General features: G+C 41.9%; 2 protein-coding genes and 2 non-coding genes across 5 annotated transcripts; all 4 read right to left on the bottom strand.

Annotated features, from left to right (window-relative positions):
• Positions 1-1735: 1735 nt before the first annotated feature.
• naca (nascent polypeptide associated complex subunit alpha) lies at positions 1736-19878 on the bottom strand. 2 transcript variants are annotated; one of them, XM_077548726.1, is made up of 8 exons: positions 19789-19878; positions 19159-19233; positions 3032-3117; positions 2749-2826; positions 2505-2651; positions 2279-2407; positions 2079-2201; positions 1736-1857 (listed from the first exon to the last, which is right to left on the bottom strand). In XM_077548726.1, the coding sequence occupies exons 2-8, from the start codon at positions 19226-19228 to the stop codon at positions 1843-1845; spliced, it is 648 nt and encodes a 215-aa protein (XP_077404852.1). In that variant the 5' UTR covers positions 19229-19233; positions 19789-19878; the 3' UTR covers positions 1736-1842. The 2 variants fall into 2 exon arrangements, with proteins under 2 accessions (XP_077404852.1, XP_077404862.1); XM_077548736.1 differs by lacking the exon at positions 19789-19878 and adding an exon at positions 19686-19772.
• Positions 1933-2007, bottom strand: LOC144042006 (small nucleolar RNA SNORD59). Its single transcript, XR_013290495.1, has one exon. It is a non-coding gene; the product is annotated as a small nucleolar RNA SNORD59 (small nucleolar RNA).
• LOC144042005 (small nucleolar RNA SNORD59) lies at positions 2905-2979 on the bottom strand. The gene has a single exon (XR_013290494.1). It is a non-coding gene; the product is annotated as a small nucleolar RNA SNORD59 (small nucleolar RNA).
• Positions 19879-20503: 625 nt separating the features above from the next.
• Positions 20504-24021, bottom strand: prim1 (DNA primase subunit 1). The gene is made up of 13 exons (XM_077574801.1): positions 23614-24021; positions 23320-23477; positions 23142-23248; positions 22973-23046; positions 22750-22886; positions 22549-22607; positions 22356-22467; positions 22183-22272; positions 21975-22107; positions 21815-21884; positions 21620-21726; positions 21101-21199; positions 20504-21017 (listed from the first exon to the last, which is right to left on the bottom strand). The coding sequence occupies exons 1-13, from the start codon at positions 23723-23725 to the stop codon at positions 20998-21000; spliced, it is 1278 nt and encodes a 425-aa protein (XP_077430927.1). The 5' UTR covers positions 23726-24021; the 3' UTR covers positions 20504-20997.
• Between the last annotated feature and the right edge of the window lie 517 nt (positions 24022-24538).

Genomic DNA, 24538 nt, shown 5'->3' on the forward strand with positions numbered 1-24538 from the left:
GCCTGAACTTTTTCCAGAGGAGCGGTGTTGCAGTGTCCAACGTGCCGATTTGTTGTTCGACCGACATCAAGCCATTACTATTCGATTCGTCAATGTGGATGGACTGGGCATTTGGGAAAACTCATGAAATTCCCAATGGCCAGTCATCCCCAAATGTCAGGTCATCTCTTTCATTATTTATTCATATTATGTATAGACAGTACAGTATAGCACTGCGGGTTGCAGTGCCCGCTAATGCTGCAGCTATAGAATATTTTGGTGTTCAAATATCCTACGGGAAATTCTATTGAATAATCAGGTACAGTATTTGAAAAAAATAGTATTTTCGCTTGGTGAAAGAACAATTATGAATACAGAAGACATTAAAAATATATTTCCACTTACTAATGATCGCCCAACTTTCATTTCTAGATAAACATATATTTTATTTTTTTTTTACTTAAATTGTGCTTAACAGCACATTATTTTCCTCTCTAGAATGTTGGGAAGATTTTAGACAAATCTCTCCTTCTGTTACATATTAGGCAACCTCCCTCTCTACCCACTTTTAAAACACATCTTTGTTCTTTGGCATTTGACTCATTGTTTCAATGTTTTATGGTGCCTGCTGTATTTTGTTAATGTATTTACTTACCTATTTATGTTAATTTATTGATTTATTAATTTACCCACTTAAGATAATTCTTAATTTATTTGGTGTTATTTTTGTTTTACTTGTCTTTATTCCATGACTGATTTTTACTCCATGTACAGCACTTTGTATGAAATGAAATTCCGAGTTAAGCACTTTTTGGTCTGTGAGACAGTGACGTCAGAACCACAGTTGTGATTTTGTCGACCGTCAACTGCACAATTGAGTGAGCTCAGTTCATTAAACTGATCTCTAGGAACGGCAACTGTGTCCGCCTGTCAGCATCAAAGTGTGCAATCATCATGTCGATTAGACTGCCTTTGAAAAGTAGTCCGATGACTCTAGCTGCAGCCGTTAGCACGCTAACACTGTAGATGCCCTAAACACTGGCAACAGGCACCGTGCTATACAATGTCAGCGTAATTAAGGCTTCTTTTTTTTAATGCTCTTAATTGGCGATCGAACGTGACTTCTGTACGAAGTTGTATTGTTTACGCCGGCAATGGCAAAACGCTCCCGGAAAAAAACGTGAAAATAAAAGCGTTCATTGGCATTGTGCTCCACAAATTACTTGGTATGGGGAGGTTTATTTTGAAGTTTCTCTCCGCATTTGCAGTGTGTTGCCAGACGTGTCAAATAATCCCCACATGTATTTGTTTACTTCGCTGGATTTGTCATTGTACTAGTGGCTCTACCATGCCGGAGTACTTGAAGCCCTGTGCACATTAGATCATTTACATCACAATAAACCAAAGTATACCAGCTGGCATTTTCGTAAGTCTTTATGTATGATAGTTTTCTACTGGCCGATTTACTGTAAGAGTATAATGACAACCTGAAATGATCGCTTTTAGTTTTGTTGTCATACTTAGCCATACTTCTTGCTTGTCTTGGGTGACCAGCCTCCCTTTGAAAAGGGTGCCAGCCTATGTGACATCATCGGAGTCTGATGTGAATGTGGAGCGTAAGGATTCCACTCGAGGCTGTCCGCCAGCATCTGAACAGGCTATCCCGTCTCAAGAGTATGTTGTACCATAAAAATGTTGAACCTTCAACTCACAAATTGAAGATTTTTTCCCCCTCCAGAAATAAATACAAACAACATTTTCATATTAAGTCACATTTTAATTTCCATCTTGGGTATAAATTCTATAAATGAGCTAATATTGAATCAGCAACCTTTCTTCAAACGATTCTTGCCAGGGTCCATTTTACATTGTCAACTCCTACAATGAAGAGAGAGAAAAAAGTTTGTCAGTAACAATAATGACTTAATTTGCTCACTGGAATACTCGATCCTCTCTTCTCAGGACAGAAATATTGTCTTCAGTTCAACTCAGAAGAACGAAAGTCACTGTCTTAATCATCACTGCAGAGTTCTTTGAGCACACCATTTGACATGGCTTCCTCAAGTTTAACAACTTCAGTGAAGGTTTGGAGAACTTACCATAATAGCGTTGACGATGTCGTTGTTGTTGTTTTTGAGGGCACGTACAGCCTTTGCCCGTGACACGTTTGCTTGCGACATGACGAGTTCAATGTCCTTGACCTCAACTCCAGTCTCGTCAACCTAAATAGCAGAATTTGTGGCATGAGTGGAAGGATGGTGGCTTTTGCCCATTTGCCCAATGTTTAGTTCATTTTCACCTCTTCCTCTTCGCTTTCCTCCTGTACTGTTGGCGTCTGTGTATTTTCCTGGATGTTTGATACAGCTTCTCCCTGCACCTTGAATTTTTCTGCAGCAGCCAGCTGGGCTTGTTGAGAGAGATCTTCAATCTAGGTTAGAAAAGGATGAGCGGGTTGGATAATCACAAAACAGTAAAAGCAGAATTTGCTTACTGTCACGAACCAAACAAATTACACAGATACACACCTTAGCTTCCCCAAACACAATGTATGTGTCTGATGCAGGACTCTTGTAGACATCTGGTTTGGTTATGACAAACAAGATGTTCTTGGACTTGCGAATTGTGACTCTGGTGACACCTGTTACCTGCCTGAGACCGAGCTTAGACATTGCCTAGAAGAAAACATACTAAAATAAACATCCATACCATTTGTGTCTAAGTGTAGATAAATTAGACCAAAGGAAACAATTTGCAGCAATTTAAGCATACCTTTCGTGCCTTCTTTTCACTGCGGCTTTGTTTGGCTTTACTGACGGGTTCTTCATCTAGTTCAGCAGCAGCTGCAACCTACAGCAAGCAAAGTGTTCATCCATATTAATGTGGATCCAGAAATTGAGCATCTTTGATTAAAAAAACAAAAACAACTCTTCTCAGGACAGAAAAGGCTGGCTTCAGTAGGCTCAGAAGAACGAAAGTCACTGTGTTAATCATCATCCAAGAGTAAAAAAAAACAACATGTTTTGCATATACAAACAAAAGACTTCAGCCTTACCTGTGCTTGCTGTGTCTGTGTCTGTGCAGAGTCCTGTTCTTCCAGCTCAGGGACCGAGTCGTCACTCTCCGATTCTGTGCCAGAACCTACAAGTTGGATCAAAACAAAGTTATTCCAAGAAATGAGAATGAAAAGAAAGAAGAAAAGAATGAAAATTCTGCATTAATCCTGGCACAATGACAATAGTTTACATTGTCTCCAACGGCGTGTCCAACTCCCCAACATGTACAGTACTGATTTTGTAGCTTGCCCCCACTCCAACATTGCAATGCATTTAAATACTGTTACAAAGGCAGAAAAAAAAACTAGGGCTGGGAAAGCAAAAATGCATGTGTCGAAGCTATTTTAATCATTAAAAAAAAAAAAAAAACACATTTGCTGCACCTGGAAGTTGCTAAAGGCCCAATATTTCTATATATTTTTTGCTGACGGACTCTGACCGGCATTCACCACTACCAACTAAGATGCCTTTTAGGGGTGTTCCATATCATACCTTCTACAATATTATCGGCGTATTTTTCTGGGTGATAAAAAAATTGAAACCTTGCGTAATTGGGGTGATGACGTAATGCGTAACATCATACGTCTTCGTATCCATTTGGACATGTGTACATTTTTCACTGCTGCATAAAAACAATGTCGGAGCGTGTGAGCCAGCTCTGTCACGTCTTTGGCAAAGTGGGAGTGAGCTACCTTTGTTGTGTGGAGGCTGTTTGGTTACAAGAGGTCAGATATAACGCAAAAAAATATGATTGTTTGCAAATTCTTCAGGAAAACTGTTGCCATTCAAGTTAAGAGGATGCACAGGCTTAAGAGACGCGAAGAGGACATGGAAACAGCTCATGTTTGGCGTGAACAAAAGCTAACTACTGTAGCACTCTTGATTAGACGCACTCCTTATGGAAAAGAAAAAAGCAGACTGTGGTTGGTTAATACTGAAGCGGTCGCACATTTTTTTGGCCAAGATAAAAAATCAGCGGTGTTTATTTTACCGTGACCGGTAACTCGTCATCCAGTTGACGTGAGTTTGTGATGCTAACATGCTCGACAAGACGGCATGCTCGTTGCTGTCGCACAGTTGCGTTATCATGCACTTTTGTGTTATTAATACCGGCTTGTAATGTCTACAAGCAATGATGGCATTTTCCCACTCCTCTGATCATTGACCAATCAGAGACCAATCACGGTAAAATAACGCTCGCAGGAGGGTTGCCGGTTACGGCAAAATAACCACTGCCTAAACAATCACAGGGGAAAAACATTTTTTATAGTACACTTTCCTGCAATGTGCAAAGCATGACGCCACAAACTGGCTGCTACGGTGAATTTTTTCCACCTCTACAACACGAGGATCAACCACACAGGAGAAAATAATGGCCTTTGGTGACTTATGCAATTTGCCACTGACTTCTGAAGGTTTGTGTTTTCTTTGTATTTGCTAAGTAAATGTGCTTTAAGCATTTATGTTACAATTAGACCTTGCAGGATAAACACTACCTGGCCTTTTTTTCCCTCCAATTTGATTCCATTACGGTTGCTATATTTGCACTTTGTTTACATTTCAATTGTGAAAAAAAGGTGGCTTAAATATCATGCTGCAATAAAAGTGCTATTATTCCGAAGCACCAATCACAAATCTATTGTTCAGTAATTATTACCAATTTCGTCAAAAATACCATCACCGCAAATTTCTTTAAAATATAGTGGTATACTTTTTAGGCAATATCACCCACCCCTGATGCATCTTAGGGTTTGTTTGTGATCTCTTGACTGAAAAGGGAGAACATTTGCATCACTAACACAAAACAATCCGCATCAAAATAGCTAAATAAACAAAGAGTTCTAATGAATTTATTGGAGCCAGACACACGTAAGATGGTGGCCCTACGTGCGTCAACAAGACTCACTCCTCCCGATATGGCGAGTCGGTGACTCCCGCTCCAAGTAGCGTGCAGGCTAGCCATCCAGCATTTGCCATAAGGACTATTACTATGGTTTTACGCAACCAAATGTGCAATAACCGAGCCAAATTGACCCAGTTAGCCACAATGCACTCAGACGCAAGGGAGTTTGCAAACACGGACGCTTTGTGGACCATAGAAACTAGCTCACTTTATGACGTTTTTTGGATTTGAAATTGGAAGAAACCAAAGAAAAAAAGGGTGACAGCACGGGATTCTGGAGCATAAAGTAAGTTATTCAACCCCCCCAAGAGTCAAGAAATGGAGTGAGAAAAATAATCCAGGGATTCAAAGACAGAAACAGCATAGAATAAGCCTGGAAGAAGTAGGAAGCGAAAGATTTCAAAGACTCTGAAAAGTAAACTCGTGAGAGATGTGTGTAAAGACCCCAAACCAACTGCTAAGACACTGGTGAATGACTTTGCCACATCAGGAATCATAGTCTCTGTGAAGACAATAACCAGAAATGCACAGAAATGGACTGCGAGGTTACAGACCAAGAAAAACTCTACTTTTGAAGTACAGACACCTTCAAGTAAAACCAAGTACGCTCAAGACAACCTGGAGAAAGATTATGTAGACTGGAAGGCGTGTCCTATGGTCAGATAAGGCTAAATTAGAGCTCTTTGGCCATAGTGACGCTGTTAATGTTTGGAGGAAAAAGAGAGGGGCATATAACCCAAAGAACACCGTCCCCAAAGTAAAGCACGGGGGTGGGAGTATCATGCTATGGGGATGCTTCAGTGTATCTGGAACTGAAAATCTTGTCAAGGTGGAAGGAATCATGCACAAAGAAAAATATGTGGAGAATTTGAAAGAAAACCTGAAGCAGTCAGCATTAAAACTTGGGTCTTGGTCTTTGCTTCATCTTCCAACATGACAACAATCCAAAACTTACATGTCTTTGCTGAAGATATCCAGAAGACCAAAGTGAATGTAATTGAGTGGACTGCACAAAGTCCTGACTTGAATCCCATTGAAAATATGTGGGGGTCACCTATGCCAAGGGTTAAAGCAATTTTTTTTTTTTAATTTGGCTGGGGGAAAAAATGGTTTAAATTGACTGCTGTCAATCAACACATTTTGCAGGGCAGTAGGGTGCACACCAATTCTTTTTGAATAATAATATTTAGGCATTAATCAGGGATGAGTATACGACCTCTCTAGTAGGGTAATTGGGAATGCAAAAAATTAAAAATACTTAATACATACTTAAAAACATCAATTTGACGCATTTTGAGAGATAAAAATCAAGCAGACTTACAAGACAATATTAATGTACAATAAAATATCTATCTATACATGGTTATGCTATATAAGCAGGGTTGGGAGGCTTACTTTTAAATTGTATTCTTCGGATACAGTTTCTCGTTGTTAAAAAAAAAAAGAAGTAGTTTTTAACGTAATCGGATCACCACACTATTAAAATAATGTAACTTGGAGTAACAGTGGACCCCAACTATTTGCAGGGGTAGAGACCGGCCAGGACAGCGAATAACGAAAATCCATGTGTAATTGACATTTAAATGCATGGATGGATGGATTGGTGGTGAGCTGTTCACCTCAGATAGATTATTTATTCAGCCCATGAGGAAAGTAGATTTGCTTTCTCCATAACAGTTGTTGCCATCATAACGTGTGAAATGGGGAAAAAGGGGACAAATAACACTTATGAAGGCAACATTTACAGATCCACATCCAAATAACCTTGCCTTTATCTCTCACAAAGACGCAAGCGTGCGCACAACCAAGCACCTTAATTATGACATAATTAGTCATTTTTGCTTTGCATCAACCGCAAAGCGAAATTTTATCCTAGTTGTTAGTTTTTACATTTTTATTGTTAATATGGTGTTTAAATAGTACATCGGTGCGTGATATGCAAGGAAGCTGGAACTCTGACTCATGTTAGCATGTAGCGGGTTAGCAATTAGCTCCTCCGTAGTAGGACGTCGCAGCACGCTGGCAGTTCAAACTTTTTCCTTTTCTTCAGAGAGTAAGTTCCAAACGGTGAAAAACGATTAAAACATCCTCTTTCCCCTCCTACATTCAAATTGGCCGCGTAGTGTGTGGAGAACTCAACTCTCGACATGTCCCGTCCGCAGTGCCACCCTGAACTCTAGGGACAGACATTTCCTCCAATTTATCCTAATATGGCTTGCTGCTTCTCCACAGAGAAGGTAAACGCGGCATGAAATTTAAGACCTCACCCAGATATTAAAATTGAATACTTTTTCAAGATTTTTTAAGGTGCTATTAATGAATTCAATGCATGAAAGCAATGTCAGTTTAGTGATGGGATCTTAAACAACAAACGTGCATTCCCCATGGGGACTTGTTTATGGGGTGCACCCTTGTCTCATTTTCAAAATGACGGAGAACATTAACCCCTGACCGACCTATGCTGCTTTTCCATTAGCCCCGCACGGCACGCTATCACACCACACCTCACGGAACGACACTACACGGCCGCCATTGCATTTCCATTACAACAGGCGCGCGGCGAGAAGGAGACGGGATCATTTAAAGTGTCCAAGCAAAGCTTGCAGTGTGTGTGGCTCTGCCATAACATTTCACGAGTGAGAAGTCGCGCCAACATTGAACCGCATTTACAATTTCATATAAACCATCATGGATGAAATATTGCGATCTTGATTTCACAACCAGCTCGCAAAACTTGCTAACTGCACTATTTCTGAATGGAGAACTCAGCCTCATTCATTTAACTGTGGCTAAAGCTCTCATTCAAGTGAATGAAAACACACGACCAGGCGAGCAGTGTGCACCCGCGATTTTTATTTATTATTATTATTTTTTAAACCACAATCATTACAAATCCATCCACAAGTGCCTTGTAAATTGTAAATATAGTTCAGCGTTGTTGTAAAACATATTCATTCTATAAATTGTATTTTTATGACTTTATGACTCTGCCTTTCTCGCATAAAACCAGGAAATGGGCGTGTGCTATGGCATTGCTTGCTGCGTTGCTGTCGGTCAATCAGATGACAGGTGACAACACGGCCCTGCTTGGCCCCAGACGACCGGCGTTGCAGAACCACCCGCAGAGATGTTTTTTAACGACTGTATCGTTGTAACCGCTGGGCCCCGAAAAAGTCCCATTGAGACGCAAACATCTGGGGACAATAAATGCCGCTTCGGTGTGGAACCGGTCCCGTAGAAAAGCGCCACTAGAATGTACATGCCAGAAAGCCATTAAATCTGGAGGTGCTTGAAAGATTTGCCAAAGAAGAATGGGCTGGGATTCTTCCAAATGAGTGTGAGGGACTTGTTGAAAATGACAACCAAATGCAGGCTGTTATCCAGCAAAAAGGATAATCAATTGACTATTAGGATCCAGGGGCTAATAATTTGGACCCTGGTAGTTTTTGTAGTTTGTGGAATATGTGAGGAATAAGCGGTTCAGAAAATGGATGGAGAGGTTTCCATTTTGTGTGCGCAAACTAAAATAATGTACAAGCATCCAAAAATAAAACTAGGATGTATACAAAGGCTGTGTTAAAAATGTGCTGCTCTGTTTAAAAGTACTTAGGATTTTTTTTTTTTTTAACACAATGACATTTTTGTCGTGGGGCTAATAAGTTTGTCCTCAACCGCACGCACGGAGTAAATGTACAATTTGAAAAAAAAAATTGGCTTAAAACAAGGAAACCAATTGGTTCTTCAGTAAGGGAAAATGTCGTATTTTTTGTTGTGTACTTAAAACTACTCTTTATCGAAGCAAAAATCATATTTGACTGTATCCGAATACTCAAGAATTCAATGGAATTCTCAGTCGAATATTTGAATACGGAAATATTCAATAGCTGTAGCCCTAAATAATTTACATTCTATTTTTGAGTTTTAAGTTTCAAGATGAGGAATTTGTGATTTAAACTAAATGCTGATGTTTCAGCATCAGAGTAACTATCCCGTTCAGTGACAGTATGACAAAGCAACAAGAAAGAAAGAAGGAAAGAAGAAATACCCTCGTCGTTGTTGATCACAGTCTCCACCTGGGCTGGGGTTTTATCAGTTGTGGGGTCACTTTTGAGTGATGGAACGGAACTTAGTACCTCAACATCAGTTTGGATAGGTGCCCGCTTTGCAAGGGCTTCAGCAAACGTCAGTTTGCGCAAAGTTGGGTCAGGGACAGGAGACTCAGCAGCCAAATTTGTCTCAACAACTGGCTTAGTTCCTGGAGCAGACTTGAGTTCAGCCTTATGAGCAAGTTTCTCTGGTTGGGCTGCATCCACAACAGCAGGTTTGTCCTGTAAGTTTTGCTTTGCAGCCTTCATGTTAAGAGATTTGTTCTGAGGGGCTGGATTGGCAGCCTGAACGTGAGCAGGCTTGTCCTGCAAGGCTGGCTTGCTGGTCTCCACGGGAGAGGGCTTGGTAGCCTCGTCATGTGGGGCTGGCTTGGCAGCCTGAACGGGAGTGGATTTGTCTTGGGGGACAGGCTTGCCGACCTCAATGGGAACAGGCTTGCCAGCCTTGTCTTGTGGGGTTGGCTTAGCAGCCTGCACCGGGACATGCTTGTCCTGCGGGGATGGCTTGGCGGCCTTGTCCTGCGGGGATGGCTTGGCGGCCTTGTCCTGCGGGGATGGCTTGGCGGCCTTGTCCTGCGGGGATGGCTTGGCGGCCTTGTCCTGCGGGGTAGGCTTGGCGGCCTTGTCCTGCGGGGTAGGCTTGGCGGCCTTGTCCTGCGGGGATGGCTTGGCGGCCTTGTCCTGCGGGGATGGCTTGTCGGCCTTGTCCTGCGGGGATGGCTTGGCGGCCTTGGCGGCCTTGTCCTGCGGGGATGGCTTGGCGGCCTTGGCGGCCTTGTCGGCCTTGTCCTGCGGGGATGGCTTGGCGGCCTTGTCGGCCTTGTCCTGCGGGGATGGCTTGGCGGCCTTGTCCTGCGGGGATGGCTTGGCGGCCTTGTCGGCCTTGTCCTGCGGGGATGGCTTGGCGGCCTTGTCGGCCTTGTCCTGCGGGGATGGCTTGGCGGCCTTGTCGGCCTTGTCCTGCGGGGATGGCTTGGCGGCCTTGTCGGCCTTGTCCTGCGGGGATGGCTTGGCGGCCTTGTCCTGCGGGGGTGGCTTGGCGGCCTTGTCGGCCTTGTCCTGCGGGGGTGGCTTGGCGGCCTTGTCGGCCTTGTCCTGCGGGGGTGGCTTGGCGGCCTTGTCCTGCGGGGATGGCTTGGCGGCCTTGTCCTGCGGGGATGGCTTGGCGGCCTTGTCCTGCGGGGATGGCTTGGCGGCCTTGTCCTGCGGGGATGGCTTGGCGGCCTTGTCCTGCGGGGATGGCTTGGCGGCCTTGTCCTGCGGGGATGGCTTGGCGGCCTTGTCCTGCGGGGATGGCTTGGCGGCCTTGTCCTGCGGGGATGGCTTGGCGGCCTTGTCGGCCTTGTCCTGCGGGGATGGCTTGGCGGCCTTGTCCTGCGGGGATGGCTTGGCGGCCTCCACAGGGACATGTTTGTCCTGCGAGGTAGGCTTGGTGGCCTCCAGGGGAGCAGGCTTGGCAGTCTGCAAGGGAGTTTTTTTGTCCTGAAGGGTTGCCTTGGCAGTTTGCACTGGGACATGCTTGTCCTGCAAGCCTGGCTTGGTGCCCACCAAAGGAGCAGGCTTGGCAGCCTTGTCTTGTGGGGCAGCCTTGGGAGGCTCCACAGGAGCAGGCTTTGCAGCCTTGTGTTGTGGGGCAGGCTTGGGAGGCTCCACGGGAGAAGGCTTGGCAGTCTTGTCTTGTGGGGCTCGCTTGACAGCCTCCACGGGAGCAGGCTTGGTAGCCTTGTCTTGTGGGGCTGGCTTGGCAGCCTTGTCTAGTGGGGCTGGCTTGGGAGGCTCCACGGGAGAAGGCTTGGTAGCCTTGTCTTGTGGGGCTGGCTTGACAGCCTCCACTGGAGCAGGCTTGGCAGCCTTGTCTTGTGGGGCAGGCTTGGGAGGCTCCACTGGAGAAGGCTTGGCAGCCTTGTCTTGTGGGGCTGTCTTAACAGCCTCCACGGGAGCAGGCTTGGCAGCCTTGTCTTGTGGGGCTGGCTTGGCAGCCTCCACGGGAGAAGGCTTGACAGCCTTGTCTTGTGGGGCTGGCTTGGCAGCCTGCATGGAAGTGCTTTTATTCTGGGGGCCAGGCTTGGCACTTTTGTCCTGAGGGACTGGCTTGGCAGCCTCCACAGGAGCACGCTTGGCAGCCTTCTCTTGTGGGGCTGGCTTGGCAGCCTCCTCGGGAACAGGCTTGGCAGCCTTCTCTTGTGGGGCTGGCTTGGCAGCCTCCACGGGAGAAGGTTTGGCACTTTTGTCCTGAGGGGCTGGCTTGTCAGCCTCCACAGGAGCAAGCTTTGCAGCCTTGTCTTGTGGGGCTGGCTTGGCAGCCTGCATGGAAGTGCATTTATCCTGAGGGGCAGGCTTGGCACTTTTGCCCTGAGGGACTGGCTTAGCAGCCTCCACGGGAGCAGGCTTGGCAGCCTGCATGGGATTAGGCTTATTCTGTGTGGCTGTTTTAGCAGCCACCACAGGAGCAAGATTCTCCTTCAAGTGTGGCTTAGCATCCTCTATCGGAGCATGTTTGACCACCTTGTCTTGTGGGGTTGTGCTGACATGTACAGGGGCAGGCTTGGTAACATTGACAGTAGGAGGCTGCACAAGAACAGCCTGGGCAGCTGGTTTTGCCATCTCCACAAGAGCAGGTTTGACCTGAGCAGCTGGCTTAGTCTCAGAAGAATTTGGGTTGGCCTTAGTTTGTGATGGTATTATGGTCTCAGTAGAGACATTTGAGGCCTTAAATTGTTTCATTGGTTTCACAGTTTTCTCAGCAGGGATAGTCTTTGGCTCTATGTTAGTCTTGAGTTCCTCTTGAGATACATGCTTAGATTTGGATTCTGTTTTAGATATTTCCACAGGGGCAATGAGACTGCTTTGATTTAATATTTTACTTGGCTTAATAGGTGGGATTAGTGGTGGGAGATCATCATTAGCAGGAAGAGAAGCAGGTGTCAGCAAAGTAGCTTCAGAAGATTTGGAAGGGCTAGAAGCAAATGAATTTGAAGCTGCCACTGCGCACTTTGGGGTAATTTTAAGGGCTGCTGGGGTTGGAACAGGCTTCTCAGCAGCTGGCGATTTATGTTTTGGCTCAACAATTTGCTTATTCACTGATTTTTTACTTTCTTCAATGACCTTGACATCTTGGGGGACAGGTTGAGGCACAAAGGCCACTCCTTTCTTGGGTTTATCTTGTTTGCCGACCTTCACAACTTTTGGAGCAAAACGCATAGCATGATTAGCTGAAGGTGAGGAAGCTAAGGGGGACGGAAGCGGTGACAAGGGGGTGGAGGAAGGAGTGGATTTTGGCGAGGTGGGAGAGGAGGATGAGGCAGACATGGAAGAGCGTTTCCTTCTGCCTGGAACGGCCTTTGGGGCAGAAGAACCCTGAGTGCTTTTGGCATCTTTGCCTTTGGGCTTTGCAGGGCCAGAAGCTGCCTGAGGTTGCTGGATGGAAGCTGGGGCAGGAGATGTTGCTGAACAAAAACAGATTCTTTAATTTCTTTTCAAACAGTAGTGTGGAACTGTTTCCCATGCAGGTTAAATGAAAAGGTTGATCAAACCAAGACAATCATAATTTTAGGGTTACAATAGTGATACTTCTTGGATGCAAACCACCATTCAAAATGCTGTTGTTGTTTTTTTAATTCCACACAGAACTCATTTAGTCGGGGGACACTTTGGCCATGAGTCCAATAATATTTCCAACTCATATTTCATGCACAAATTCAGAATTTCAGCTAGAAAAGTAATTAATGAATGACAATGAGATTCAAAAGGTAGTCTGCTCAACAACCTGGCTAGTCACAGGTGTAGAGTTGTCTGGTTATTCCATGCCTTTGATTTTAATTAGGGCTGCCACAAATGATTATTTTGCCAATTAATTAATCAACAGTAGTCGCGATTAGTTGATTAATCGGAACATACGTAAATAGAAGCATATTGCACCAATAAGCGGCTGCTCTTAAAAAAAAAAACATTAGTTTACATTGAATTCTTTGAAAGTATGTGCAAATAAATAATGAAGATGATTAATATTATACTACATTGACCTTTGATTGGGTTTTGCAGCTTGTACCCTAATTTCTTACATGTTAATAAAGATGGAGAGTGGAGGCACATAACTCTTTTGACTGCCAAAAACGTTCAATAAAGTTTAGTAAAATCCAAATGAGGGCCGCCAAAAACGTTAAGACTAACTGTTTTTTTGTTGTTGTTTTTTTGGGAAACTGGTGGAGGAAAGCCTTGGCCAGCTGTGCTGAAAGTATCAGATCGAGTTAGTATAATGACTATTTTTGGGCACTAGATGGCAGTGATGACTCTTTAGACAAGATCGGGTAGGCGTCAGTAGAAGACGTGAGGCGGAGCTAGAGTGTTGAGGGGAGAATGGCTGAGGAAGCGAAAATGGCGACCGATTGCAAGCAGCTCACGCTTGAGCATTTTTTTCAAAGACAAAAAAAAAAAATCGACCAATGCTAAAGAGCCCATTGATGATGATGACGATGGTGACTCCGAGGTTGACGCCGAAGTTGGAAGCGTTGACGCGGCGGCTATGATCACGTCGTAAAGCCTCACCGGCTAGCGATGCTAACGCCGGAAAACGCGGAGCACAACCGAGCACTTCTGCTCAGGCGGACGTTCAATCGGACGACGAAGAGTGCCCCGAGTCCAATGCATATTCATCGGAGGAGTTGGTACAATCTGATCACGGAGAAGACACTGGTTATGGACTACGATGCCACCATGAATGGAGCGGATAAGATGGATCAGAACATCTCTTACCACCTGGTATAGGAACTGAAGGACAGACGTAACACCACCGTAACGTCACCGTATCATGATCCTGAGAGTAGACTTGACGGCAACATGGCCAAACACACACTGCAGTATATACAGTGTACTTGCTATTCCCCGGGAAAAAAAGCCAGCAAAAAAGTGTAGTGTCTGCAATCGCAGTGAAACTAATCTGTTGTGCAAATCCTGCTGCGTCCCCTTGCACACAGGGGAGTGTTACACAAAAAGAAAAACTGCAGTTGAAACATCCACACAATTGTAAATAGTACTACGGTTGCACACATTTGTAAATAGTTTGCCAAATTGTTACACTGTTGAATGTAAATAAACATATTTTGCTATCAAAAAACACTTTTTCATTGTTGGTGGTAGTGTTTTAAAGAAGTAAAGCACTGTTTAGGTGTTTGTAGCATCATTCATGGAAAAAAAAGTGTCAAATTCACTAGTGTGCATGAAATGATATCGTTTCACGAAAAGCTTGATTTCTCCGTATTTTGGTCCAAAACAGAGTATTTGGGTGAAACTAACCATTTTCTATTGTTGATTACTGAAAAACGGAATAAGGTAGAAACAAACTTTTTTTTCTGATGAAAGATGAGAGTTCAATCTTTCATTTGGTAGTATGTGTGTTTCCATAGTCCAAACAACATTTTCTGTGGACCTTGAAAGATCAGTCAAAATGCTTAAATCAGCTGGCACCCACAGCATCCCTTTTCTGAAAACGGTTGGCAGCCAAAGAGTTAAATTGATGGCGATACTGTTCATTAGAAAAAAATGTTTTGCTGTAAATCTTAGTGTATTAAAAAATTGAAACAAAAACTAGGCATAGTAGCATTAAAACTATGAAACTATAAATACAAAAATAAATACTTGTAACATAGTTAACTCTTCTTGGGGACTATATTTTATAATGTAGAAGGTAGTGAAATCAGACGAGTAAAATTAGGAAAATACTAAAGCTGTCAAAATGAATCGACTAGTAATCGATTATCAAATTAATCGACAACTATTTGAATAATCGAGTAATTGTTTGGTGCCATTTTTTTTATACTTAAAATTGTCCAAATCCTCTGATTTCAGCATATCAACAGTAATTGTTCACTGATTTCTGTCATCCTTCATGAAAAAAGATAAGAAAATAAGATATTTTCAATCATCTATTTTTACTTTGGAAAACAATGATCAAACTGGTAACATAGTACATTACGCCCAATTTACACTGACTGCGGAACAGACGCGGTGCGTTTTCCGTACGGCCGCCGCAAGGAATAGAAAGCATTCGAGTCTGCGTGTCAATTTACACCAGCTGCAGTGTGTTGCGGAAGGGATGCGGCGTTGCGAAAGGTTTCCGCAAGCGTTCTATTTTTTCTGGACGCCGCATGCGAAATTTCATGAAGCTGAAGAAATTACATGAGCCGGACAGGAAGTTGAGCGTCGGCATCAAGGTAGATCCGGTATATTTCAAAATAAAATTGTTGGCGAACTCATTTTTGGGGGGAGGAAAGCTAGCTAACAACATAGTATGACATGAGTCGGACATTTAAGACAAAAAACAAGCTCGGATTAAATTAAACATAACAAAATAACACTATTCAAACACCAAACGTACTTACCCATGGTAGAAGTCACAGAAATAATGTCCAAAAGCATATAGATGTGACAACAGGCAAGTGTGGCTATTGTTTGCCAATAGGACTCTATATACACGGTTGTTATCGCCAGAATTCAACTCTCCAGCGTGGACCCCCGTGATCTTGTGGTCTGGCAAGTGCATATTTCCGGACACCTGAAGCAACGCAGTCAGTGTAAATTGCCGTCCGCGCGGCGGCCGTAAGGAAAATGCACCGCGGCAGTTCTGCAGTAAATTGGGTGTCAATCCCCCCTTTTAAACAAAAACAATCACTAAACAAATACAAACTAGTATGATATAAACACCAATCACTGTTTAATAAACTGTAATCAGGGAAAAAAATGTTTTTGCAATACACTTTATTGCAAAATTAAAATGAGTGAGATTAGATCAATCGATTAATAATCAATAGATTAATTAATTCTAAAAATGTTAAATAGTGAGCACTAGAAAATACACTGAACACAACTAAAATTAACACTTGTACTAGGGCGGGGCGATTTTGCCTAAAAATAAAATCTCAGATTTTTTTAAACAAAAAATTAAATTTATGATCCCCTTTTATATATATTTTTTAACATGAACCAAGAAGTTAAAAAGTTTTTCTTTTATTTTATCAGTTAACAAACTTCTACCTTGAATCAAGTACTTCTGGATATGTAAATCTATGCGTTGATAAAGTGGAAAACTTTTTTTGCCAATTTTTATTTTAAAAGATAAACGGTGCTACTCGTTTCCCCCCAATATGACACAAATAAACATCCCATTTTAGCTTTAATGTAAGAACCGAGGTCTGAGCTTTTCATCCCCTCCAACTGTCTGCTGATTTTGCAAGTACAGTACAAGTACTGTTATGTAAACTGAGGTGACCATTTTGCCATGACTGGCAACTTTCCAGTTAGCGTTATTTGATTGGCAAGTCCCCGGAGTAAGAAAGTCTTGGCCTGCTGTAAATCGGCTATTTTACCGTGATTATACCACATCTCTCCCCCTTATATAGAGCTCCTTTTGCTTTTCAATTGGTTTTGTCACTGAAAATAGGCTATCAGCATTACCAGCCCACCATACTATATTTCATACGGATTTTATGTCACAAACAACGCAGAGGCTCAGAGTTGCTGCTGCTAAGCTTCACGAGCACGGTGATTGAAAGCAAGCTTGTCTTTTGTATCGACGAAGTCGACATGACTTTAAAGTAAGTGCTTGCGAGGCGAGTCCATCTCGACGAGATAGCGTGCTGTATCACCCCCAGTCCCTCTGTCATCACAACATCCTAATCATGCCTGCGTTGATTCAATAAGATAAGTCTTTTGATTCGAAGTGTTGAGCAGAAGTGGGTCAACAACGAAAAAGCAACCATGGTGGTTCAGGGGTTCTGTGGTTTGCAATAGTCTGGGGGCCATGAAGGGAACGGGGGACTTCGTGAGCTACGCATACAGACAGCCTTACATAAGAAAGTCTGTGGCTACGACTTGTTGTTGTGGTTAAGGTTGACAGTAATTGCGCCAAACTCTCATTAAAGCAAGCATTGATTTTGCGGGACTTGGCTCCAATTATCGAAGCATGAATTGAGCTTCAAACGCTGTGCGTGGACATGCTACGCAGGGCGGTTGTTCACCCTAGTTGAGCAATATATCGCACTGCCTGGGGGCAGCACAAAATTAGCTGGAGGTGGCCGCCTCGTATTTTTGAACACAGGAAAAACACTGGAACCTTATGAATTGTTGATTAAATAACCGAGCAATAGTGGAACAGTTGTAAATTAAGCAACAGCCCCTGTAGCTTGTTAACACAAAAATATAAAAAAATACTCAGGAACAAAAACTCTTTATAATGTATTTGTCATTGCAAATGGGATCGTTACCCCACAAGTCTAGACACTAATCTGATTAATATTGTGTGTGTGGAAGATTAATTAAGCAGCAAAATCAACCTGTTTTTAAATCCATGTCAGGGGCAGCCATTTTGCCACTTTTTGAGGATTGAAAATGACATCACGGTTGCTCAGGGCTCAGGTAACATCAATCACACCTCAGCTTGCGAACGTCACACGACAAAACTGAGAAAACAGATGAAAAAATACAACTGTGGCCTCTCTATGTACAAATATCCCATTTTTTAACATGGACACCGGTGGCTAATAAAGCAAAGCAGCCAATACACTGTAAAACTTTTTTTTTATCCTGCCATTATATTATTGTAACTTAAGTGCCTAAACATGTTTTCACACATCATTACATATTTTCAATTAGGTATGTTCATATATAAATGTGAATAACTCTTTGAGGAGAGTTGTTCAAACAAAAAGGTAAAATTTGAATGTGTGAACTTGACTTAATGGGCTAAAATTAAAAGCAGAAATCGGATCCTGTAGTCACAAAGCCATATTAATGCGTCGCACATAAAGTGCCTGAAACTTACATTTGTTATGCAGTGTTCCCTCGTTTTCCGCTGGGGTTAGGTTCCAAAAAATACCCGCAATAAATTAAATCAGCGAAGTAGTTAGCTTTGTTTAACATTTATTATAAATGTTTTAAGGCTCTAAAACCCCTCACTACACAGTTTATACAGTTTTCTCATCGAGGCATTTACATTTTCTCACATTGCTCTCGTTTAAACATTCTCAATGTTCAAACCTTCATAAATTTTATAAAATAAGTACATTACTGGAAAAAAATGCCTGCAAGATTGCACTAAAACAAAATCCGCGAAAAGTGAACCGCGTAATGGCGAGGGAACAGGAACCTTAATCTGAACAAAGGTGGTGACTTGGCGGAAGAACACACCTACATCTGCTACATGTCACTAATTCATTCATTGCCGGTGGAACAGTTACCTGCGTAGTTAACTTTGTTGCGTCATTTGATTAAACATACCTCATATTAAAGGCCTTTTTTAACCATGTATATGTACTTGTACAATGTACCGCTAAATTTAGCGGTTGCAGCTTTTTATTAGGTGCGCTTTGTAGTTTGGAAATTACAGTGCAAAATGTTAACCCTCAAAAAAAAAAGGGGGGGGGGGGGTTGTTGATGTAGGGATTTGGTTTAACTCAACAGGCGTGGATCAAAATGGCAGTCGGCGATTTGTGCAGGTACACCCTTGTTTTAAATTTTAGAAGATTGTGTTGAAGAGGAGCATTACACTTTCAATAGATTACTAGTGTACAGCCCCTTTAAGGAGGCTGAATTCATCATGTTCATATAAATTTAAGCCAGTTGACCTAGAATCTCAGCAGCCTTGCAGAACTGTCCCAATGTAATGCCCACACCCCAGGTCTTAGTTAAAATACAAAAAGTGTGAGGTTAAACAAATGAAAACACGCAAATAAAACACCACATGCTACTAGTTTGGAAGTTGCGTTTCCTTTAGTTGTGAAACGGTCTTTAGTAAACACACAAAACACACAAGATGCTTCCTAAACCAAAGTTGTCAAAGCAGAATGCCACACATCTGAATAAATACAAGGGGATCCTGGGTTACTCTCTGGAAGCCAAGTTAGCAACACATGTGCAACACCTAGCAGCTGACAGTCAAAATGACCATCACCTGTTACATGCACACCCAATCCAACCACTCCCCTTACATCAAGCCCCTCAAAACAAGTGTCCAAATTTAGGACATTCACAAGCACCACCGAGTACACTACCAGGACCCCACGACTGTTGTTTCTGGAGAAAGCGTTTCAGGTGACATGCTTGCAACAATTTAAAAAATACGAACCAGTCTCCACTTGTGGCTGCTGCATCTCCTGCTCAGTGACTGGGACTGTTTCTGTTGCTTCGCCAGGCATGGTTGCTAACAAAAGACACAATGGTTACCTCATTGGCAAAACCACGGGCAAAACACACGTGGGTGTTATAATCGATTTCATTTTAATTTAAGAAAATCATTTTGCATATTCTGCGGGTCACTAACTGTTGCTAGTACTGTACTTGTCGGACCGGTAAGGCATGCCATGCTTTAGCTAGGTTAGCCAATTTAGCTACGTTAAGCTACAAACAACTTCTTTAAGACGGGTAGAATGCTGGTCACTAGAATTAATCTTTATTTTTATTTTATTTTTACCTGAAAACAACCATTGACAATGACTTACTAGTTGTCAATCATTAACGTCTATAACAGTTGTCTTGTTAAGAATGCGGCCCTGGAAGGCATCATGTTCCCCCATTTTGAGCCTGTTAACGGCAGCAGTACAAAGGTGTACATAATCATGGCAAGGTGATGAGCAGATAGGCAAATGGCCTTACCGACTAATAACACTACTTTGAGTTAACGTTCGAGAGCGTTGATAGCGACCGTAATCTTTGGAAACCGGCTGGATGACATTAGATTTAGAAGGGAGGTACTCACCGACTCGGGATGCTATATCCAAGATGGCTGCGAGAGAGAACCTGGTACCTCACTTACAAGTGGATATCCGGCCTTGAAAGCAAACTTCCTTTTCCGGGTTACTATCGAATCCGATATACTGTACTGTAATTTTACTCTGGAACGCTGAGAAATATTAAATTGACATTAGAGTAACAAAGACAAATTAAATGTATATCATATTCATGAAAGCTGTAGCGGTACACATTTTTAAAGCAAGTGACACAAAACATGACAAGCAATCCAAATACTGTAAATTAAATGAAAAAGTTTATTTTTATTTAATTAACTTGGATTTACTTGAAGCAGCTGTTGTTGTAAAATGTCTGAACATTACAATATCATTATTCCTTTGCCAATTAAATTGTTTTTAGTCTGAGCAAATATTTGTGATTCATATCACTTTGAATGTAGTTAGTGAGGTGTTAGGAATTGAAGTAAAGTGTAGGCCTATGTATTTTAATCAGAGGCCTTTAAAATGGTGCTGGGTGTGTGCTGCCACCCATTTGAAATTAATTTTAATGTAATTGGTTATTTGTAAATATAGCTACATCACCAATTTTATGAGGGTGTGCATGTGCACCCACATTTTTCCTGTTTAATTTCAATTCCCCTTTCAAAATGATTTTGTTATCGCTGAACAGGTTATATAGGTCACATGTTGTATATGGTGATAAAGTAAAGGTAAACATTAAGCTCTCTTTATCTTCTTCTTTTTTATTTCATAAAAACATACCATTGTAGTACATTCTATTAGAAAACTGATTCATCTAATGATCAATTAATGTACAACATTCTGTCTCTCTCTATACTTAATTTCAGACAATTTAAAATAATGTGAGTAATTTTAGCAGCTAAGATGCAAACAATCTGAAAATGTTCTCCGGTAAGTATTCATGTTCAAAATCTGTAGACTTCAAATATCCTACCCCTGCAGATCTTTTGCCATACAACTACAACAAATTTCAACAACATCAGACGAATAGCATTTTTACAAACTACTATACACCAGAAAAGGAGAACTCAAGCAAAAATAATGGTCAACACAAAATTATTTAATGTTTAATTATGAATGTGTTGCTGGGTGTGCAGAGTACAATTAAAAATAACAGAGTCGCAATGAAGGCATCGTTTATCAGAGCAACGGCAACATTATAGATGTTCCAAATGAAGATAGTTTACATGGTCAGCTCAAAATTCCTTTTGAACATCTGAAAAGTAAAACAACAGCCAACTCATGACTTAATACAATATTAAACACCAACAATTCCTTATTTTACCAAACAAAACATACCACTCTTTCTGAGAAGTTCTCCTTTCCGTGAATGAGAGACGCCATCCAAAAATGTATCAAAATACTTGATGTATTTTGCCAGACTGGTTCTTTTGTAATCTGTGAAAAGATTGGAATTGAGTGTTACGTCATTTATATTACTGGTACCAGAAAACACAAATAGGAAAATGAGTTCTTCCACATATTTCAAGTGCAATCTCTCAGTTACGAAACATGCTTCGTAACTTTGTAACATGAGAAATAACTAATCAATCAACAGGATTCAATGGATTGTTATTTCTACACATACATATAATCTGTTTTATTCCATTTTTTAATAAATATGTGCAAATCAGATTACATGTCTTGCATAAACACAAATTAATAATCTGGATCAAAATTCTAATTCTATGTTAGTATTGATGTGAAAAATTATTGCCTGATATCAGTTTATGTCCAAAAAAAGGGTAAGCAATGTGAAAGGTGTGGATGACTTTAACTGAATGGCATAATACGACAAAATGGGCAGATTGATGACACCTCTGATCTTCCGTTTCTCTGCAGATACTTCCTCATTTTCCTTGATCTCTTCATTTTCATCTTCTACCTCAGCCACCTTGGCCCGATCCAACTCTTCGCAGAGCAAACTACAAAGAGATTTAAACATCAATTTAAAACTATAGAATACTGCATCAATAGTGGACATGTAACATTAGATATGAAATTGTTGCTTACCTGATTGTGGGTACGTTGAAGGGATCAAACGTATCCAGTTCTGTGAGGTCCATGGGAACAGAGATGCGCCCTGATCATAGTTAAAAAAATAAAGAGAAAGAGAGAGATTTAGTCACATTTAAACAACTCATAATGACAAGAAAAATGTCCTCATATTTACCTGTTTTAGGATGGACACTGAAGGGGCTCTTCAGTAAATGATTCACCCCTTTACTGACGTTGACATCAAGTCGTGGGTAACAATACTGCAACATGATTTCTTTCTCAAAGTGTTGGCCCTTCTTGGCAGCCGCCTTGGAAGACAAAGCATGCCATTAAACATCGAATCAAGAAAAGTGCAATTATTTAACACAAAGAGAATCACCAACTTGTTTCCTGCTGGCTTGTTCCATGATGAGTTGCCACCGTTTCTCTGGGTTCTTCTCATTTTTGAAGTCCTGTTGTAACTCTTTTCGAACATGTACACCCGAGTTAAGGGTCAGTCATTTTCACATGCAACTATGGAAAAAAATGTAGATTAGACATACACGGCAAAAAGGATATCTTCAGGCACAAGGGCCAGCACTTGCTCCACAGACTCCTTGCGGCCCAGTATGTCCTGTTGTTGCAGTGCATACATGGAGAAGTATCCCTCCACAACTGTCAGAGATTCTCTGTTGAAAGTATAAATAGAGACTTAGACAAAAAAATGTTTGGTTGAGTTAAAGTAAAATATCAAAACAGGACAGCGATACCTAATTAAGGGATGAATTGGCTCTGTCAGCACCACTTTTTTTATAGTCTCCTCACCACCCTGTGATATGACAAACCAGACGAAATAATGAGTTAAATTTTAGAATGACTCACCACACAAGCAAATCTACAGGACTCGGGCAGCTTCAACTTCTAGTCAATGCCTTGCATTATTTATTTAGTAGGAGTAACAACACAGTAACCTTGACCAAACTGAGGTATTCTGCCACTGCGGATCGAGCAGATACCGAAAGGGTCCTAGCAGCTTCATCACACACCCAACAATGAACCCCTCTTCTGCCAGAATATACCCACAGGAGGTGCTGAAAACCAAAGTCATCTAGAATGTTGCACACAAAAAAATATTACATCAAAGTCCATACTCTTTTAGATATTAAAGAAACATATGAACCAACAGTGACCTACCTCGAAGAGCTCTGTTAAGGATCTGTATAGCGATGCTCATTAGAGTCCAGCACTTAGAACAAATGTCTGCAGCACTATAATCAAATATTGTGGTTGAAATGATGGTCAGTAAGTATGAATCAATCCCTTACCAATAACAGTAAAATAAATGGATGGATGTTTGAATGACCTGCAACAGCTTCTGACGTCATCATAATCAGTCATGTCTATGTCAAACACCAGCTCTTTTTCCAGAGCTTGGAAGGATCCGGACTTCACCGTGTTATGTTGACTGGGCTGTGAGCAAAAATCAACAACCAATTGTTACAATCGTGTGACATACTGCCCAGTAGGATTGTACGTCATACTCGGTGACTATAGACTGCTCCAATGTCAATTTTGTAAGGGTTCATCTTCTGCATTTCCTTCTCCAGTTCGTTCTGCGTAGTAAAAGACTGGTAGCGGACGTATATGTCGTCTTTGAGGGTGAAGGAGAACTCTCGGTTCTGGAAATAGTTTTTCTGCACTGATGTCAGAAATGGGGAGGGGGTGTTACATCGAATACACGTGTCACTGACTTCACCATCACAAGTGTAGCCTGAACATTATAATGATATTAACAGGAACGTAAAACAACAACGGCTGTTTGGGAGCTCGCTCACCTCCTCCATAGTTGAGCCAACGGTAGTACTGTGAGAAAGGAAACAGTCGGCGGTAGTAAAGCGGTAGTAAATCCGGTAAGATCGCTGGGTCATAATTTAATGACGACGGCATTTCGCAATATATTCAGGACACAGTACCGCCGTTAATCTAAGATTAAAATGTCTACTAGTTACCCCACAAACCCAACAACTCAGTGTGCTGTTTTGCGAAGTACACAACGCGGGAAAACGCTTCAATAATCGCACAGAGCCAATGAGAAAAGAGGCGAGAAATTACGTAACCGGAAGTCGAAATGCGAGCTTGCAAAATGGATGTATAAACTAAGAGATTTTCATTATAAACTATCACTCAACTATACCATTACAAGACTATAAAAAATATGCTATATCGTTCAAATGTGGGCTGTTTGCTTTGGGACAGATGGTACCGAAGTGCAATATGGGCATGATTTCGCTTTAAGGGATATGTAGTTGCAAGCGGCCAAGCGCGCTGTAGAAGTCTGGCATACGGATATGCTTTCGCGGCGGCCATATTGGAAGGGGCGATTTTCGCATCGAATGGAATGCATGAATGAAGAAGTTGCATATTGCTCGTTTGTCAACTTATTTTCACGATATTTACTTTTTTTTACGTCAATGTCAAAAGGTGTACTGTCAGCACACAACATTCCCAAAAAACAATACCAAAATTCATACAGCAAAATTGAGCACGACATACTTGTGAGAGGTTATTGATAGTTCCCTTATCGTAATTGTAAGGCGTTGTGCACAAATGTTTATGTCTGTTATATTTCCATCCACACGCACGGTAACTACTGACGACTTTGCCCCTCCTAGGTTTGAGTCATTGTAGGCACGCTGTTCAAAAAAAAAAGGGGTGGGGGGGTCGTATCTACGTGTAGTCATGCGTGTAGTTTTTGAAACA

The sequence above is a fragment of the Vanacampus margaritifer genome, chromosome 1 (assembly GCF_051991255.1).
Source record: "Vanacampus margaritifer isolate UIUO_Vmar chromosome 1, RoL_Vmar_1.0, whole genome shotgun sequence".
In the NCBI taxonomy this organism is placed as follows: domain Eukaryota; kingdom Metazoa; phylum Chordata; class Actinopteri; order Syngnathiformes; family Syngnathidae; genus Vanacampus; species Vanacampus margaritifer.

Bases quoted from the DNA above. Each gene is read 5' to 3' on its own strand.
- naca (XM_077548726.1), bottom strand. From the start codon at position 19,228: ATGCCTGGCGAAGCAACAGAAACAGTCCCAGTCACTGAGCAGGAGATG. The intron at 3,118-19,158 runs GTTCGTATTTTT...TCCAACTTGTAG, and splicing joins GCAGCCACAAGTGGAGACTG to GTTCTGGCACAGAATCGGAG. The intron at 2,408-2,504 runs GTGTGTATCTGT...TTTCTAACCTAG, and splicing joins TTGTGTTTGGGGAAGCTAAG to ATTGAAGATCTCTCTCAACA.
- prim1 (XM_077574801.1), bottom strand. From the start codon at position 23,725: ATGCCGTCGTCATTAAATTATGACCCAGCGATCTTACCGGATTTACTA. The intron at 23,478-23,613 runs GTGAGCGAGCTC...TTCTGACATCAG, and splicing joins TTGGCTCAACTATGGAGGAG to TGCAGAAAAACTATTTCCAG. The intron at 21,200-21,619 runs GTGTCATCAATC...ATCTTTTCACAG, and splicing joins AGAGAAACGGAAGATCAGAG to ATTACAAAAGAACCAGTCTG.